The sequence below is a fragment of the Akebia trifoliata genome, chromosome 3 (assembly GCF_017979445.1).
Source record: "Akebia trifoliata isolate Shusen 1 chromosome 3, ASM1797944v1, whole genome shotgun sequence".
Lineage (NCBI taxonomy): Eukaryota > Viridiplantae > Streptophyta > Magnoliopsida > Ranunculales > Lardizabalaceae > Akebia > Akebia trifoliata.
Window position 1 is genome coordinate 37,279,068 of NC_141377.1, and position 20,183 is coordinate 37,299,250.

Genomic DNA, 20,183 nt, shown 5'->3' on the forward strand with positions numbered 1-20,183 from the left:
TTATTCAATAAGTTTTGGAAAAAATTCCCAAGGCCTATGAGATTAGATTTAACAATGAAATCTTGAATTTCTTTTGGAAAGACTCTTTAAATATTTAAATTACTAAATCAAAATAAAAAAAAGATCAAATTTTCACTGTTAAATCATTGACAAAAAGAAACATTGACTTACAGTGAAGGAGGTAAGTCTAATCTTGCATTTTGCAAGGGGGGAAATTTAATATATCAATTTTAAGAGGGGTGTTTCTAAAATACCCTAAAAATTAACATGTATCTCTTACTCGATGCTAAATTCCAAGAGGGAATTCTTTAAGCAAATCAAAATTTAAAAATAAAAATAAAACTTAGAAAATAAGGTTCTTACAATTGAGATTGAGAAGGAATAAAAAAAGAGTCACGATGAATGCACGTGGTTTTGGTATGCGATTGGGTACGTGGCTGACATGTCAAGGGCACAAAACCATGGATCCATTTCATCGAGATACATAAGAAAAAGATATGCGATTCTATGCCCTTGCCAGATTAGTTGCATATCCAACTGCGTGCATTCATCATTATTCATAAAAAAATATAAACAAAGAACATTCTTGTAAAGATAAAGTAAAATAAAAATTGCATCCTCTTTAAAGCCTTATCTTAGCTAAAGAATACATTTCTTTTAATTACCTCATCATAACATTGAATTAGACTATTTAATATTTTTATAAATAAATTACAACTAAAACAAATTTACTAATGGGTCTCTAAGATGGTTAATCAAAACCAAACCAAAAAATATTGGGGTCTATGATGATAGACCCAAAATCAACTAATCCATAAGGAAAAATGCCTTACTAAAGCTCTTCCGCAGTTGAAACAAATACTTGTGATTTATTGCAAATCTCGAGATTTTGTTTTGATTTAGTAAGGCCTTTTTTTCTTACTAACTTGTGAGGCTAGTCCTACTCATTGGGATAAGGGGTATTTTTGCCATTTCAAGTAAGACTTAACGTGCCCTGTTAGTCATTGACGGTGGAAATGGGTCAAGGGATCAAGTCAAAATATAAAATTGCATTGCAAAAAGAACAGTAGGGGCATATTTAAAATTTGTTTAAAAACCAAGGGTTGTAGGTCAAAATTACTCATTTAATTCCTGCACTCTGTAATTGGTACCAGATTAGTTTCTGTTGTAGATCTCTCCAAGTTCACATGAAGAAATCTGAAATTTTGATTTTTTTGTTGAGTGTGAACTTAATTTCATCTCGTCTTTTCTGTTCTTGTTCACTTGATTCTCAATTTTAACACGAATTTTCAGAGACCCATTTTGTGCTTTCGACAGGAAATTTGTGTATTTCAGACTGAAAATTATTTTTGGAGAGAACCCATTTCGGATTTCGCCTGTAAATATTTGAATTTGCGTTGAATCAGGAATTTCAAGAACTGGCTCGTGTTCCAATATAGTAGTTCTTCTCTAACAGGGATGTTCTTGTATTGGATTCTTTGATTTTAAGCTCAGATCTTGACTTGGTTTTTTGTTTGATATGGATTCTAGACCAGAACTGAGGAACCCCATCTCGTGATCTGTTGTTTTTGGTGGAGATTGTGTAGTTTGAGGGGTCTTGATTGATGTGGTTCTTTGATTTTACTCCTATTAGAAAGTGATTTTGAAAAAAAAAAACATGTTTTGGAGGGAACGCGAAAGGGAGAATAGAGAGCAGAATGGCGGCCCTCCATGCGGACAAGTCCGAGTACTTGTCGTGGGAGACTCAGGTATTCAATTTCGATTATGGGTTCTTTCCTTCCTCATTTATTGTCAATTTTGAATTAAATCTTCAGGCTTATTTTATTAGATTTTCATATATGTTGTGTTTTTTAATGGTTAATTGTTAGATCCCAATGGTTAAATCTAGTAAGTGGAGTATAACTCAATGAGATCTTAAGTATACTTGACTAATGAACCAAGCTAATTTACTCAGAATCACAAACTGAATTTTCAAACATACTCAGAAGAGTTATAAGTCATCTTATATTTTATCAAATTTCAAATAGTTAAAGTATATGTAAAATTGTAAAACATTTGATGGAAACTTGAGGGAGTATAAAGGGATATGATGGGTTTATAATGATATTAGACTCAAAGGTGACCCATTTTACCTATGAAAGATTTAAACTTTTTTGCAGAACTTAAATGGCACTTTTTTTATATTCCAAATGATTACTACTAAAATTGTAAAACTCAAATCAAGTCAATAAGAAGTGTATGGGCTTTCAGATTTGTAGTTTTTTCTTAGATTCTAAACCTAAATTCGACGTTTCTTGGGACCATGACATGAAACCCCCATCTTCGTGTACTTGATAACCCACAAATCACAATGCTTGTCTATTCGTCAGAAGTAAGTAATAAAGGTTTTAGTGAATTATTAGGCCCAAGTCGACCTAGTTGAGTTGACCCATCAAGTTCTCAAGTACTTGTTCAAGTTTGTAGATTGTGATCAGAATGCTAGCACTTTCACATTTTTTATAGGTGAAAGGATTGTTTGGTTAGCTTAGAGGGGTGTTTGTCTTGTTTAGATGGAGGAGATGGAAGTTTACAAATCATAATTTAACAAGTTGGCAAAGCTTTTACTTCTTAATTTCTATGCAAAAAAGAAAAAGAAAATCTATAAAATAACTGAGTAATTTTAGCTTTCTTGACTTTTGGATGCAGTTCCTACAAGATATATGCTAGTTTTGAGTTCAATAATTTTGTAGTACATTTCTTTACATATGAATAAGGATCCTTATCTCATGGCTTCAACTTGGAATGGTTAAAATTTGTGTCATGCCACAATCTGGTTTATGATGTTTGGTAACCGATCTATCATGGGTCTATCATATTTAGGTGCTGCATTTGAGCTATTACTGACACCCAAGTTATCTGGCACAACTTCATGTAATATTTAATGGGGCATCAGGATAAAGGAGAGATGACTAGATTAGTCTAGTCGTGGTTCCTTTATGAATGATTTAGATGACTCAATATGTAGATAATCTCATTTGGTGGTTAACAATCTTCAAGTTTTTACGTGATCCAATTAGGTAGTGGTCGCCATAGAGTTGGTACAACACCTAAGCCAGATCACAGTATGAAAGTCAGTCCTATTGTCAGTCACTTTCATTGTTCACCGTTCACTTGAATTGGGTAACGCAATTTAGCCACTTAAGTTTTTTCCTTCCATGTGATCCTCTATTTTATGTATTTTCCCATTTCATAGAGATGCATGTAGCTCCAACAAGCATAAATTAAGAGAAAATAGACTGAAATGGTTTTGTCATGCTCAACAAAGGGAAATTACTACCTCAATTGGAAGAAATACTCAAGTTGAATGTCCTAAAAGAGCAAGAGGAAGACCCAAAAGAACGTGGATGTTGGCAGTGAAAGCAGATAACTCATTTTCAATAACGAAAGATGTAACTTTTGCAGTTTGGAATGCAGGAATATAATTCATTTAGCCAGCCCCAAATCTTTGATATAAGGCTTTGTTCTTTTTGTGGTATTCCATAGTGATGTACCATAGTCACTTGCAAAATTTCTGCTTACTTGCTCTTTGCAAAGTCTATATTATCGCTAATTATACTCGAAATCAGTTATCTGAAAAGCTACTATGGTTTTAGGGCAAAGAGATCCTCCCTCCTTAGTTTTCATTCTCATTTTTGCTGGGACGGGTTCAGTAGGGCTGATGAAGAGGACAGCTTATAGTGTTTCTTTTACAAAAAGAGGAAATTACGATGAATGTCCTCTCTATTTCTTTAAGGGTTCAATGTGAAGAATATGTTTTTATTTTAGATAGGTAATCAGGTGAGAGCGAGAGTATCGATCCCAGGGTTGCATATACTCTTTGTGAAGAATTTTCAGACGAATAAGCCTTTGTTCTTGCTATCTTGAATTTATCACCTTTGGACATGAAGATCATCAAGATCTTTATTATTTTGAAACAAGATCTCAAGAACAATGTGAGGTAGTGACACTTAATTGAAGTGTTTGATATGGTTACAATGTTCATCTTGAATTATTTGGGTAATATAATTCGAGATTGGTGCTCTAGCCACGATTCAACACCCTCTACTACCATTGTTTGCAATGTCCACTTATACCCTCTGCCCTTTTCTATGTTTTGAATTTGGATCCAACCCTGGCTTTCTCGAGTTGTAATCTTTTCTGTTATTTATTCAAGATGCCCATGCTTCAACAGCTTGTTTTTTGAGATCTTGCCTTTAGATTTCTTTTATGATTGCATATTTATGTTCGATCATCCCTTGTGGTCTACCCTTATTGGACTGTTGGAGCTATGTTGGATTGGATATTGGCTTACGCTGTTGGGTTAGAAGACATGGTTTTTGCTGGGATGTCCTAGGGTTGTTGCACTCATGTATTGAGTTTAGTGATTACAAAGCTTGGCTTTTGTCATTTTTGGCCTATCTTTGAAGTGTTCTCTATTCCTCTTGCAGTTTGGACCCAACTTTGGGTGTTGTTATCTGTGGGTTCTATTCAAATACAAACCAAGGTTTATAATCTCGTTGCAAGGCATTGTTTTGGTCCAAATAAAATTGAAACGGTCTCGACCAAAAAACCTTTCTGAAATATTCAGTGTTTTGGGGTCAATGCTTTGTTCCTGTTTCAACTTAAACTGGAATTTTCCGTTGAAACATTCTGAACAAATTTTGAACCATGATACAGACTACATCAAGATATGTTTATGGCATTTCTTCCAGTTGTAACTTTGCAACATGAAAAAGGTTCTCCAGTTGCCTGGACATGATTTTGGTAATTTTATAGGTATTTAAGGTTTTCACTCTGTCAATGAAGTAATTCCATGGTTGCAGAATTAATAGATGCATTGGGATAGGTTACCTTGTGGAAGTCCTACACCAGCTTTTTATTTTAGTTTATTTAGTTGTTATGATAATTTGAGAAAATCATGTTTCCTGCACAGGAAGATAACAAACCGTGCCTCTAAATTAACCGCTAATATTAGAAGTTGTAAATTTGTTGTTCAATTGAGAGGTTACATTCGTGAAACTGTAGTTGGCTGAGATTGTTGCTCTTTTGAATATTCCAATCCAAAGTTGCATTTAACCAAGAAAGTCACACACATGTATTAAATTTTGACATGTTTTCATGAAACATGCTGAAATATTCCATTTCCACACGTCTTGACATGAAAAGCGACCGATTTTTTATATATTTCAGTAGAAATCATCACTCATTTTGCAAAATATTTTGATGAACGGGAAATTTTGACTGAAATAATCAAATTCTAGATATGATGTTGCAAGACTTTGTTGGAAATATTTCGATAAATAGTAAAAATTGTTTGAAATATATATAACTCTAAAAATGTTGATAAAATGTATAGAAACAACAAAAAGTATAAATTTCTTGTAGAAAGACCTTGTAAATTACACGTAGTATACATTCATTAGTGGAAATGAACTAGAATTAGTTAGATATCTACATATAATCTTCTATTGATTTATTCCAAGCATATTAACTCACTCGTATAAGCACACAATTAAAAAATTGATATTCTAATAAGTTGGGTATATTATTAATTTATTCATACTATTTTAAAAAATGAAATACATAAATGCGTGAATTTAGTTCGTAATAGTATGTTCATTTAATCAAGTATTATATGTATTAAGGTTTATGTAGTTAATGCGACTGTAGTTGTTTTTTATTGTTGGGCTCTCAGATAATGCATTACCATTTGGCATAATGCTACTGCTCTTCATTTTCACGCTCTGAGTGGTTGTTTATTATAGTTTGATAACTTATAAGCGTGTTTACTTGTTTGTCTTGTCATTTCTTACAGTTTCAATGAAAATTTCCTCAATATTTTCTGTTAGAATTCTGCAGAATCTGTTTGTGTGACAGCCCCTAGGGCTTCTATTATGTGCGGCAGCCATAGGATATCTGGGGTGGGCCCCACACTTTATTCTTTTTAAAAAAATTATTGTTAATATATTTAAGAGAGCCAAACCCTGCTTGTTAGTGAGTTCGGCTCTCTCTCTCTCCAATCTTCTTTTTCTCCTCTTCTTCTTCTCTTCTATTTGCCCTAGGCTGATTTGAGTTTCTACTTTTTCATTATTACCACAATATTTCCCTAGCTCCATGAAATTTGTATAATTTCGACTCTGATCAAAGTATTTCCGTGCCATGTCTCATTTCTAGGCTGACCGAACTAAGTATCAAAACTAAAATTTAATACCTTGATCTCACCAAATCCACTTTTTCTTGAAAGAGACAAACGTGTCTAATAAAATAGATAGAAATTGCTTGTGGTTAAGGTAATTTTAAGAGATTTCTTATGTAAAATACCTTTGATTTGGTTTTTCCTCTTGGGAAAAGCATGCGTTTACGTGTGCATTTTTTTCCCCTTTAGAAAATGAAGTGATTTCCGTTCCTTTATTCTATCTATCTAGTTATCTGCCTTTATATCATAGGTAGAACATCTCTTTCGCTATCAATAACGAAACTTAATCGTAAACTTCAATCTTATGGCAGGTGTGGGGAAAACATCACTTGTCCATCTGATTGTTAGAGGGTCTTCTATCACTCGCCCTCCCCAAACAGTGGGTTGTACAGTCAGTGTGCTGGTAGGTTCAATTTTCCTTTGTTTCTTTAAGGAAGCTCGTGGTTGAGGCTTGAAATTGAAGCTCTTCACTCAATTTCTTCTGCTCTTATTCAGCACACAACGTACGGAAGTTCTGGTAGCTCCTCTAATAGCATTAAAGGTGATGCGGAAAGGGATTTCTTTGTTGAGCTTTGGGATGTGTCAGGACATGATCGATACAAAGATTGCCGGTCTCTTTTCTATTCACAAATCAATGGTGAGGAAACCATCATTCTTCTTCCAACATCTTTATATTCTGTTTAGCCTTAATTTGCTCATAGATTTTGCCTAGAATGAATGGGAGATTGGTTTATCAAGTTAATTTTATTGGGTTTTTAAAATTGTTTTAGTCAAAGAAAAATAACTCCAATGCCCTTTTATCTCACAATGTGAATGATCCCATATCTGGTTTTTGCCATTCACGTGAAACCACATTTTCTCTTGCATATTTTATCGGGGTGAGAGGACTGAAGAAGCTATCCTTTGGTCCTCTGTCACATATGTGAGACATTCAAGACGAGGGGATGCTCCACCTTATGGGTCCAATTTGGAGATTTCTTGGGTCAAAATCGACTAAATCAGATTATGACGTATTCGTTTGGATGCTCATAAAAAGTTGGTGAACTATCTAGTTGTTTATGGATATTAAATAGGGACATTTTGACTTGATGTCTCCTTGGGGTGAGCCATTGAATGGTGGACCCCAAACCCTATAAATGTCTCACTTTCACAGCACTGGCAGGGTGGGATGGCTTCTTTTTGTCACATATCCTTATTCAATTATTTGTTTTTATTTAGTATATGGACCTCTTTGGGGAATCTATGTTTGTTTGATGCAGTGATAATCAATAATTTCCATTTTTTTTTTCGGGTCAAAATCCATTTGTAGGTGTAATTTTTGTATATGATCTCTGTCAAAGAAGGACAAAAACAAGCTTGCAAAAGTGGGCAGTAGAGGTTGCGGCCGCTGGTACATTCTCAGCCCCTCTAGGATCTGGTGGCCCTGGTGGCCTTCCTGTACCATACATTGTTATTGGTAATAAAGCAGATGTTGCTGCAAAGGAGGGTCCAAGAGGAAGCAGTGGCAATCTTGTTGATGTTGCTCGTCAGTGGGTTGAGAAGCAAGGCTTGCTTTCATCTAGCGAGGAACTTCCATTGACGGAGAGCTTTCCAGGCAGAGGAGGCCTTCTCGCAGTAAGAACTCCTATCTTTTAGGATTTTCTCATTATCATTTGTCTAAAATTTTCTTGGTTCATTTTAATTTATAATATCAGTGCAGGAACTCACTATTCTTTCTTCCAATAAATCATTGTTATCTTAGTTTTTGAGAGATTATATTGCCACACTAACTTTTGCTAACGCCACCCCAATTCATATATCAGTCACCAAAGAATTAACACACGTTTTGGGGTGGCAATAGAAGCTCTCATTAGTGTCTTTTGCACATATTTCATGATTCACGTATACAAAATTTAGGAATGGTGTTCATGTTTTAAACAAAATGGATGTGCATGAGTAGGAGTAGGCATCTTGGACCTCATTATTATTGTTGCGGGGCGATCAAGGAGTTTAAGGGAGCTTGTTTTGAAAATTGTCTTTGTTAGAGTTCTTATTTAATGTCGTATCATCCCAATACTTAAGCCCACACAACCAATCACATGTTTTTACTATAATAAAGAGGCCGAACACTTTTGGGAGTGACCTACTCATTTCTCATCTCTAGTTTCCTCCTCTTCTTAACCCTAATCTTTTAACATAGTATCAGAGCACTTCTACCCATGGTTTAAAATCTCATTTCGGATCAATGTTTTGACTCTTTGAAAAATCGAAACGATACCAAGACAATCCCGAAACAATACGAAACATTCCTGATACATTCCAAGACATTCAATACTTTAAATTAGGATTTTTTAGAAGTCTTACTCAGAAGACTGTGGTCAAGGGACATTTGATTAATTTGAAGACATAGGGTATCTCAACAACTTGGACAACATGTTCATTACCAATTTCATCAATTGTTTTATCTAACAATTGAAATTAATACTCGGCTATATGAGAATGGGCCTAAGCATCCACAGATTTAAGGAACATTATTCCTGTTGGACAGTTAACTAAAAAGTTAATTATTCTTCGACCGGTTCTATCTGCCCATCCATCGGCCATTAGAGTACATCCATAGGTTTTCCAAGGTTCTACCTCCTTTCTTAGACATGGCTCTCGTATTTCATGGTATGAAGGTGGTTTGAGGCTTGGTCCAGATTGACTAATTGCTTTCACCATTATTTGGAAACTTTTTTGTTTAATGGTGTTGAAAGCAATACCAGCTTGGTGTAACCCTTTAGATATGTACTGAATGTTCCTATCTTTAGTAGTACATTCTATGGTTGTTTGAGCAGGACCTTTACCCTTTGCTCTTTGATCGACCACATCCTCTAGATGTGATTTACACCACTTATCAAGTGGACCATGTGCTCGAGCTCTTTTAGTAGCTCTTCGTGGGGGAGGAACCGGTGATCGACTACGTTCCGTCGACGTAGGAGTATCATATGTGATGATGTCATCGTCGTTCTCATCAATCTCACCATCTTCGCTGTAATTTTCTAAGTTCATTACATCAATTTGTTTTTTCCTAGAAGTCTTATCCAGGTATTCCATGATTTCTCTTCAGATCTCGAGTATAATCTTGTCACATGCGCTTGCATTTGATCCCGACATATGCACTAGATGTTGTTTGTGGCATGCAATGTTACCTTGACTTATGTAGCCACATAACTCATACACAACTTTGACCGATAATGCCCGTATTTCTAATCGGGGTCACTAGATTTTTGATATAGGACATCTACAGTTCTAAGTAGTTTTTTAATTTTGTTAGATTTTTATTTCTATTTCTAGTAGGATTTCTATTTCTACTTCTAGTAGGATTTTTATTTTATAGTTATGTTAAGAGTACAATTCCTTGTTAGTTTCTAATTTGTTTTAAATTCGTTTTTATTATTTAGACTATAATTAGAAGTACTTAGAAGTCTCCAATTTGAGTTCTAATAGGATTAGAAAGTTAGTATTATGTTATAGATAGGTTAGGAATATTAATTTTTAGTATTTTAGTAGGATTACAAGTTGTTATGATGGAGTTATCTATATAAGGAGCTCCAAATCCGAAAATTAATAATCAATTCAATTATCTTTTTCCTTTTAATTACTTTTTTTTAGCTTTATACTTTATTTTCTTTCAAGCTATTGCTTGTTTATCAATTGAATTTATTGATTCAAATTGATTTTGAGTGTTCCATTAAACACAATTTATCCAATCTATTGATTCACACGCTTCCGCTACATCAATTTTAGCCTTAGGGAAGAGTTAGCCAACGAATAAGACACGATGATCGTATTAGTGATAGTAAATGTGTGATGTAAATATGTAATGTTCTTCTAAATTCTAATGTGTGAATGTGAGTGTGACTTTGGTCTCATTTAAAACTTCTAAATTCAAAGTTCAAAGCTCTAGGTAATCAAAATATGAGTCAAAGGATGTTCTGAATTCTATTTCTAATCTAACTTCTAAGCTCTAACTAAGTAATAGTAAGTTAAAGTAACAATCACTAACAAACTAACAATAACAATTAACAAATTAACAAATATATATATATATATACCTCAAGTCAAGAGTGAAGAGTTGAGATTTGATTTTGGAATGAAATATAAAGATGATGGTGAGTTGACTAGAGACTTGAGATGATGATTGGTGAATGCTTGATGATTGATGATGTATAAGTATAATGTATTAAATCTTGATCTTGATTCTTGAGTCTTGTATACTTGTTGTATAACTTGTATTCTTGGGCAGCCAATCTTGATTCTTGATCTTGTTTCTTGAATCTTGAGTCTTGAATCTTGATCTTGAATTCTTGATTCTTCAACGGACAATGCTTGAGTTGAAGGCTTGAAGCTTGACTTGAATGCTTGATGAATGATGATGAATCTTGAGTCTTGATCTTGAGACTTGAGAGTTGAGAGTCTTGACTCTTGATTCTTGAATCAATTCAAGACTCTTGAGTCTTGATCTTGAACCTTAGAAATGGTAGTAGACTAATAGTAGTAGTAGAGAGTAGAGTAGAGATTAGAGAGTATTAGAGAGTAGAGAATAGAGAATAGAGAATAGAGTAGATAATATGTTGTAGTAGAAGTATGGGGGGTATTAATAGGAAAAATAGTGTTTAAAAGAAAAAAAAAAAAAATTGTGTCCAATGGTCATATTTCTGATCGTTGGCCATTATGCCAATGCATATTTCTTTTTATGGCATGATTTCACATATGCGACTATGGCATATGCAATTTTTTTTTATAGAAATGGCATATGCGCATGTGCAATCGCATTTGACAACACTGGGCATTATTCATTAGACTAGTTGTATAAATACTTCTCAACAGAATGATGTTGCTCAAGTTCTCTGGGTGATGCTGTCTTCACAGTTTGTCATCTTATTAATCGTATGCTATCATCAATTTTAAATGGTCAATCACCTTTCTCTCTGGTTTATCCTCAAGTTCATCATTTTGTTGTTACTCCTAGGTCTTTGGTTGTGTTTGTTTTGTTCTGTCATTTCAGTCTGGGTTGGATAAACTTTCCTCAAGATCCATCAAATGTGTTTTTCTGAGTTACTTTTGTCCACAAAAAGGGTATAGGTGTTATTGTCCTGTCACTCAACACTAATATGTAAGTGCTGATGTGACATTCTTTGAGTCTACACCTTATTTTTCTTCTGTTGGTGCCTCATTTGACTGGATCTTGTGTTATCTCGTTAGGAGAGATGTCTCTCACAGTTTCCTCCTCTCTCTTATGCTTCCAATTCTTCTTGTAGGTGATCTTTCCACTGTGCCTTTCCAAGCATATCAACGCACTCGTTTCGAAGTACCTTAATCTTCTCTGCCAACCCCAGATCCATCATTAGCTTCATTTGATGTTCTTCCACATCCACCAACATCTACTTCTACCTCTAGTGATTTCCCCATTGCTTTAAGGAAATGTACTAGATTTTGCACTAAACACCCAATTGTTGTTTTTGTGTCTTTTCATCGAATGTCATATTTATTTTGCTAGTTTGCATTTTTCTTGTCTGCTATTTCTGTTCCTACTTATACGCAGGCATTATCCTCATCTGGGTGGAAACTAGCTATGGATGAGGAGATTGCAAACCTTTATCATAATCACATTTGTGATCTATCTTCACTTCCACCTTGGAAGTAGGTTGTGGGGTGTAGATGAGTGTATACAATCAAGTATCTTCCTGATGGATCTGTTGAGAGGTTGGAGGCTTGCTTTTTAGTCAGGGGTTACACACAAACTTATGGGGTTGATTATTGTGAGACTTTTTCTCTAATGGTTCGCTTAAACTCTATTATAGTTCTTATTTCTATTGCAGTGTGTTATGATTGGCCCCTGTATCAGTTAGATATTAAAAATGATTTTCTACATGGAGACTTGTAGGATGAGGTATATATGGAGCAAGCACTTTGATATGTTGCCTTTGGTAAGACTGGACTAGTGTGTCACCTATGAAAGGCAATCTATGGGTTGAAGTAGTCACCTAGAGCTTGGTTTGATAAATTTAGCTTAGTTGTTCTACCCAATGGATTTGCTAGGTTTACTTTTAATCATTCAGTGTTTGTGAGGCACTCTTCTGGTGGAATTATTTTGTTGATAGTTTATGTGGATGATATCATCATCACTGATCCTAGTAGTATATCAAATTAGAAGACTCATCTAACCAAACAGTTTCACATTAAAGACTTGGTTCTTCTTTGCTGGGTATTGAAGTAGCTTGTTCCAAATAATGTATTAGTTTGTCTCAGAAGAAGTACGTTCTAGATTTGTTATCTAAGACTGATACTTTGGGTTCTAAACTAGCTGATACTCATATGGATCCCACCACTAAGCTTGATGCTAAACAATGAGAGATTTATCCTGATGCAGGGCGTTATCATAGGTTAGTTGGCAAATTAATCTAGTTGACTGTCACTCGCCTAGATATTACCATTGTTATGGGAGTAATTAGTCAATTTATACATGCTTCGCGACAAACTCATTGGGATGCTGTGTTTAGGATACTGAGGTATTTAAAGTGGTCACCAAGCAAAGGATTATTGTACAGATCTTCACCTCTGATATCCATTATTAGTTTCTTAGATGTTGATTGGGTAGGGAGCCGAACCAATCTTAGATCTACTTCTTGGTATTATACCTTCGTGAGAGGTAATTTGGTGACTTGGCATTGTAAAAAACAAGTTGTAGCTCATTCTAGTGCTGAAGCAGAATATAGGGCAATGACACTTACTGTGAGATGCTTTGGGTTTAGAGTCTTTTAAAAAGATGGGGATTGAAGTTCTTACTCCTATGCCTATGTATTGTGATAACCAAGCTGCTATTTGTTTAGGTTGTAATTCAGTATTCCACGAGAGAACCAAGCACATTGAGATTGATTGCCACTTTATTTATGGTATGGTGATGGCTAAGAAGATATCTACTCCCTATATCAAGTTAGAAAATCAGTTGGGAGATGTTCTCACAAAACCATTGTCTAGGAGTTCCGTTCTTACTTTTTGTACCAAGCTGTAATATCAGATTTGTAGGCTCCAGTTTGAGGGGGAGTATTAGAGTTCGTATTTACTTTTTGTACCCATGTCTTATTTCTCATTAATGTAAGTTCGTATGAGCCCAATAGTTAAGCCTACACGACAAACCACATGTTTTTAATATAAAAGAGAGGCTGAACTTTATTAGAAGTGACCTACTCATTTCTTTTCTCTAGTTTCCTCCTTCTCTCCTTAACCCTAATCTTCTAACAGCCTTTAAGTGGAATATGTTGTGTAATTGTTGAGGGTCTTGAAGTTTTTTTGCTCGTTTGTTGCTTTGTTTTGTTTCCCTTCCCGGTGTTGCCTTGACTGCTGTTCTTTTTAATAAAATCTATACCTAATTGGGACAGTTATGAATTTCTGTCACAAAGAAAATAAAGTTCCAAGCGGAATGGAAAGATATTGATTTGTCATATTATGAATTATATAAAAATCGTAGCTTATGCTGTTTTCTGCAAAGCTTAAACTGGGTTTTATCTGATGCCTAAAACTGGATACTGATTCAAAAAAGAAAACATTTTCTTACTCAAATTGGATCAGTTGAGTCTTGAGCTTAAATTTGGGGTTTTAGTATTCCAGGAATCAAAGAAGAATTGTGATGTGTAAGGAAGATCAGAACATTTGTCATCTATTTATTCATTGTAAGGAGGAAATAGGGGCACTTTCTGAGTTAATTAGGTGGTCTTGTTGATTTTAGAAGAAAAATCCGTAGGAGAGTTGTCAACTATGCAATTTTTTGGATGCTTTGGAGATAATGAAGGAGAGCAACTTTTGAGTTTCAAAGTATGTTGATTCTGGAATTGTGCAGTTTCATTAGAATAGTGTTATGGATTGGAATTCCATTCTAAGAATATTAAAGGGGTATATTTATTTATTTTTAATTCTGTGCAACTAGATTTGCCTACTTTTTTAAAGCATCTATGAACCATAAATGGTAGCCTTTTGTGTTTAGTTAATGTTCTTCTCGTGTTTGGTGGGAATGTTTTTTCTAATTTTGTGTATCCTTTGTCATTAATAAAATACTGTGTTACTTACTGAATAAAAAAAAGGTTAAACAGAAAAAGAAGAAGAAACAATGTGTTTTTTTTTTTTCCATTTAGCCTGCTTATATAGTTTTCTATATTGTGAGGATACAGTACACTGTTTTCGATTCTCATACTATGATGTATCTCATGTAGTTTGGTATCTTTTGATCACTTTCGCATTCCTTGGGTTATCCCTAAAACTTTCTTAGTTCTATTCCAATGTTGGTACTTCTTAGCCTTTAGTTGTAGAGGGAGGATTCTTACAACATTTGCCATTTGATATATTCTGGGTTCTTTGGAAGGAGAGAAACAGTGCCTTTGAAGTGGAGAAAAGTGCGATCATGATGTTGTCCTCAAAGTTAAAAGCTCTTATCTTCTATTAGCCCAAGTTCCCAGTTTTGGGGTTTATCCATAAGGATTTTGATTTTAAATGAGACTACATCATGTTGTGAGGTGGTTATTTTAGTTGGTGTTTTTCTTTGACCTTCCTCCTATTAGTTTTTGCAAGTATCTTGGTAGGTCTCTTGGATCTTTAATTTTGTATATCTTTCTATTCCGTGAATTAAATCTCATAAATCTATTAAAAAAAAGAAAGAAAAGAAATGGACTGGAGTTCAAAGAGGTTTTGTACTGCAGAATTCCATGACCTAATTATTTAATTGTTTCAATTTGGATTCTAGTTTGTAAAAATTATAGCCTTAGACTACTTATGAAAATTTAATACAATAATCTAGCTAATAAATAATTTTAGTATGATTGATTAGTCCTTTTATTTTATTTTTCTGATTCAGTTAGTGACTCATGTAATTTTTTTTTGTTTCTGTTTAACATCTACAGGCAGCCAAAGAAGCAAGATATGACAAGGAAGCTGTCACAAAGTTCTTCCACATGGTCTGTTTTTCTGTGTAACTTGTCCTGCCATAATAGTTTACGTCTTTATGGAGCATTGTTGTTGCAATCTAACATTAATGGACCCATTTTTACAGTTGATACGGAGAAGATATTTTTCAGATGAATTACATGCACCAAATCCATGGTCTGTTTCACCAGCTCCAAGGCCTGTACACCGCTCGGGCGATAGTTTAAGCGATGATGATCATTTCCACAAGACTCAAAGGTTTGTTCTTTTGCTACCGAACAACTACATTTTGAGAAATCTTATTTGCTTGCAATTTCTATTTCTATTAATAGTAAGGATTGTAATTTACACGGTACATTTCCTATTTTTCTTATGTTTTTTTAGCTAAAAATTTACTGAAAAATATACTATATTCACATTCTTGGGAAATAATAATCTATCATAAATATAACCAGAAAACAATGTCGTATTGCTAAATGAAGATTCCTAAAATATGGGAATCGCAATTGTGAGACAAATGAAAGACGTATTTAATACCCTATTAGATTCTCCTGCTCTAATTATGTGTCTAGTTGTAAGTGTGAAACTTTGCATACAATTCTTTTCATAGATATGAAAGGCAGTAAAAAAAAGATTTTGCAGTACGCACTTGTGTGTTCTTCTGAATAGTGATATCGATGAAAATTTTGCTAAAAGGAAAGGTAGTTGTCTTCTAGTTGGAACTTGTAGGAGGGGAAATATTCATGAAATTGTTGGAAAATTATGGAAATTCTATACCTTTGGTGAAAAGAAGCAGGATCATATCCATGCATGAAAGGAAGGGAGTCCATATACATCTTGTGAGAAGTCGTATAGAGGGGAAGTTGGAGGATAGTTTTGAAATTCAGATTCATAACTTAAGTCACCTTGCAATTGGTAAGAAAGTATTAAAGTTCCTTTATAAAAAAATTGGGAATGTGTGGGATTTTTCAGATCTCCCACTCCTCGAGATCTGTATTTCAATTATTGCGATTTTCCCGTATTCTTCTCCGATGATCTTCTGAATTTCTGCTCATCTTCTTCGATGAACCTTTCTTTTTTGGGTTGTTTTCTTCTTTAGCCTCTACTTGAAAAGACATTGGTGGTGCAGGCCAAGGAGTCTCCGACGATCAAGTTAGTACTTAATGAAAATTGTAGAGCAATAAGAAAATAAGAGCACTAGAGTTGTGTGTGATTTTGTGCCTTAGGTTTGAGTAGGAGAGGCTTCCCTATTTATAGATTGGGCTCTTTAATGGGGGTAGTAAACTCAGTTGTAACAACTCACCCATGTTGTCTAGCATTTATGGTAATAAAAGCCCATAGTGCTTTGATGATAATGAAAACCCACTCCTCATGATTCTTGTAACTTACGTGAGGAGTGGCCTTAAATATGTAACTGCTCCAACTCAGTGACTGTTCAGTTTCTCGAGTTGATTCATTTGAGTTGTGTCTGCAATTCTTTCGGGCACCATATGTATTTTACGTTGGCGGTAGAGTATATTGTAATGACTTTTGCTACTTGAGTAGCTTTATGGGGACTAGTTATAGTATTTTGCTATGTTGCTTCTTGGGTAGTTTTACACAATTCCCTTAGTATATCAATCTCCTTAGAGTAATTTTTAAAAGTAGGAGGAAAAATAATGGTAATAGTAGTAGTATTAGTATCAACTATTGACTAGGAGTAGGAGAAGGAGAAGAGGTAGTAGTATCGGCTGGTGAGTAGGAGAAGAAGCTGTAGCATTAGCTGCTGTTGACAAAACTTGGTCGAATCAATTTAAGTGTTTGAGAGAAGGGGTTGGCTCCTTGAGGAGGCCAAACCTCCTTGGGACGTAATAACAAGGGGTTGGTTCCTTGAGGAGGCCAAACCTCCTTTGGAGGACGTAATAGCAAGGGGTTGGACTGGGTTGGCTCGTTGAGGAGTCCGAATCTCCTTTAGGTGTGAAACAATGAGGGGTCGACCATGGTAGCTGAACCAACTAGATGTAACACGGAGAGGGGTTGGCCAAGGAGGCAGAACCACCTTAAGGAAGCAAGAGAGGGGTCGGCCAAGGTAGCTGAACCACTTAGAGAGAACAATAAAGGGGTAGGGGGTCGGTCAAAGAGGCCTATCCGCCTACATTTTCAAACCGAGTTTATTGGTTGGATCGGATTACTGTTCCAATTGTCTTGATTTAGTAATTTTACTAATCCCTAGGAAAGGGATATTTTTGGTTCCTACATAGAGGGCTATCAAAACTAATTAAGTGTGTTTGTCACAATAAATGAAAGAAAGACAAGAAAAAATAATGGGACATTGATGTGGAACAGCAGGGTTTTGAAGTAATTTGAAATAATGATATAAAGATTTTAATGGGCTTGATCAAGGATTTAAGACACTGGTTTTAGGGTTATATGGCCTGGACATCAGGAAGTAGGTATAGGGTTTAAGTTGAGCTGATAGACTAGTTTGGCATAGATTTATAAAAGAAAACAGAATTCGGGCCCAAAGTAGCTGTTGACTAGGATAAAAACAAGTGATAGAGCTATGAATTTAGGGCCAGAAAAATTCACAATTTGATGATTTGGAAGTAATGTTTTTAAAAGGCATTGAGGGGTGCTTTCCCCCATAATTCTCTGCTCTTTATTAAAGTTGGTAAAGTTCACGAGGCGTACCACTCATCCTCCACACCTTTGAAAAGAACGGATGTCACACCTTTTATTAAGTCCAATAATAATAGGTGCGCAACTTACATGCATATGCTATTGGTGTCTTTTTGTAGTGGCTTTAAAAGATCTATTTTATTTTATTTTTCTTTAAATCCTTAATAAATTATTATTTATTCTATAGATCAGATAGCATCAACAATAGCGAATCTTTCCTTCTTTGGAAATAGATAAATGGTTTTTCCATGAATTTTCTTTTAAAATAATGCCTGTGAGGCTTAAGCCTCTTTGAAGTGCCTCACTCCACGCCTCCACCTTTGAAAAATTGTTTGGAGGCAAAAGTGATAGCTAGATTGAGTCATTTCGTTCCCTCAACTCAAACAAAGGAGACACGAAAAATCTGGATTTCTAGTTGATTGGAGTCACACCAATTAATCAAAAGAGTCTTACCTTTAAAGCGCACAACAATAATAGCAGCCAACAATTTTTTTTAATTATTGTTTATGTTTGATAATTATAGAATAATTTATTAAAGAAAAGTAGAAAAAAGGGAACAATAGAACCAAGAAGAGATTTAGATTACCTAAAAGGAAGGATCATGGACAACTCTTATGGTGCAGGTTTTAGGTTTGAGATGAGTGATTGGAGAAGAGTTACATTTGAAAAAGATCTTTCATGTGGGATGTTCGTCTTCTTTTTGTTGCACCCTATGGCTTTGATGGATTGGCTTTTTAGTTACATTGTTGGATGATTCTAGTTGGTGCTTTTATTTCTGGGAATTGCAAATTTTCAGTTCTTCTTTAATTGAATTCTTTCGTATAGTACCTATTAGGTGTCTCCTTGGCGGGGTTAACGGGTTGTCCAAATATCTCCAAGGCTTATTGCTTTTATGTGTACAGCTGTTCTGTTCAAATTCCTGTATGAATTTTTTTTTTCTTTTTAATTCATGGGTATCCTGACTTGGTCCAACATCCCATGGACACACCCGTCACCACTTCCAGCACGTGCCTTGTGTACCTGGCCTTTTCTAACACAATCTTCTTTATTATTGAACCAACCGTCCTCTGTATGATAGTATTGTAAAACGAAGGTTTGGAACAGTTACCCAAATCACTCCCTAAGAATTTCTTTGACGTAATATTCGTAGTTATGTTATTTCCTTGTGTCCCAAGTTTTACTGATCATAGTAGTCACAAATGAAATTATTTCAATCTGTAATATATAGTACATATTTCTGTTACCATTATTATTAATGAAATCAGCTCCAACAATGGTTGGGTTTCACATTAATCCTCCCTAGTGATCAATCTTACTAACTTGATTTTCCCATTAAATGCAGTTTGATTGGTGACCCATTTAAGTACAATGTGCTCCCTCCCCTTCCAGCTCAACGAAACCTCACACCGCCCCCAACACTCTATCCTCAGCAGCCGGTGTCTGCATCCGAAAACTACAATCTTCAGAGACTCTCCTTGATTGGGTCTCCAGAAATTGGCAACACCAGATCAAAGCGCACGGATATTAATGTCTGATTATTATGGAGGTATTACATTGTGTGGGTTAATCTCTGTAAGTTTTCCACAGTGGTGCTGGTGCTCTCTCCATATGGATTGGTTGACTGTGAAATGATTTAATGCTTAAACTGAAATTCCAATTGATTCTTTATGAGGAAATTTATTTTTGCTGTTAGATTGTATACAAAGACAGCCCAACGGGAAAAAAAAATGTATTGAAAGATAGGAGTTTTGGATTCGGATTAAAAGGAAAAAAAAGTACAAAAAAAAAAGGATAAAAGGATTACTCAAAGTGAAAATGTTGCAGATGTATGTGGTTAAGCGAGGTGTCTCATCATGTCATACCTCATTCTATTGCATTATGTAGCCATTTTTGTTGATTTCAACTTAAGCAAACTCGGATGTGTAATGCTACATGAGCGATTCATTGCTCTCAATCTAATAGGGAAATTTTCAAGGTAACTGTAATTACATATTACAGTGAATGTTGGATGATAAAATAAAATGTGTGGATCGTGTTAGTAACAGTTTTGCCCTCCTCTGCCATTTTCGAAATTCCTTGAATTGCACCTTATTTATTTATTTTATCCTTTATATATGAATTAGTTTTCCTCCCCTTTGATTTATTTCCTTTATCCTTTGTATATAAATCTGTTGACGATGATTTTAATCCTCCATTTTATTTATAGTACCAAACTATGACTCTAATTTTATCCACCCTCCATTGTCTCTGATGATTTTAGGAAGGCTCCACTTAACAATTTAGTTTGTATTAATGCCCTATTGGTTAATACTAATGACAGTTGTTTCAGTATGTCAAGGACACGTATATATTCACCATTGAAAATTAGTTGATA

General features: G+C 34.9%; 1 protein-coding gene across 1 annotated transcript; it reads left to right on the forward strand.

Moving 5' to 3' along the window:
* The first annotated feature begins 1,151 nt into the window (after positions 1-1,151).
* Positions 1,152-19,795, forward strand: LOC147406725 (small GTPase LIP1-like). The gene is made up of 7 exons (XM_086434903.1): positions 1,152-1,748; positions 6,526-6,617; positions 6,710-6,851; positions 7,524-7,828; positions 15,130-15,183; positions 15,279-15,409; positions 19,152-19,795. Exons 1-7 carry the CDS (start codon positions 1,658-1,660, stop codon positions 19,342-19,344), a joined length of 1,008 nt encoding a protein of 335 aa, XP_086291029.1. The 5' UTR covers positions 1,152-1,657; the 3' UTR covers positions 19,345-19,795.
* Positions 19,796-20,183: the final 388 nt, after the last annotated feature.

Coding starts and splice junctions, on each gene's coding strand:
- LOC147406725 (XM_086434903.1), top strand. CDS start 1,658: ATGTTTTGGAGGGAACGCGAAAGGGAGAATAGAGAGCAGAATGGCGGC. Junction 15,184..15,278: donor TCACAAAGTTCTTCCACATG/GTCTGTTTTTCT, acceptor CCATTTTTACAG/TTGATACGGAGAAGATATTT. Junction 15,410..19,151: donor CATTTCCACAAGACTCAAAG/GTTTGTTCTTTT, acceptor CATTAAATGCAG/TTTGATTGGTGACCCATTTA.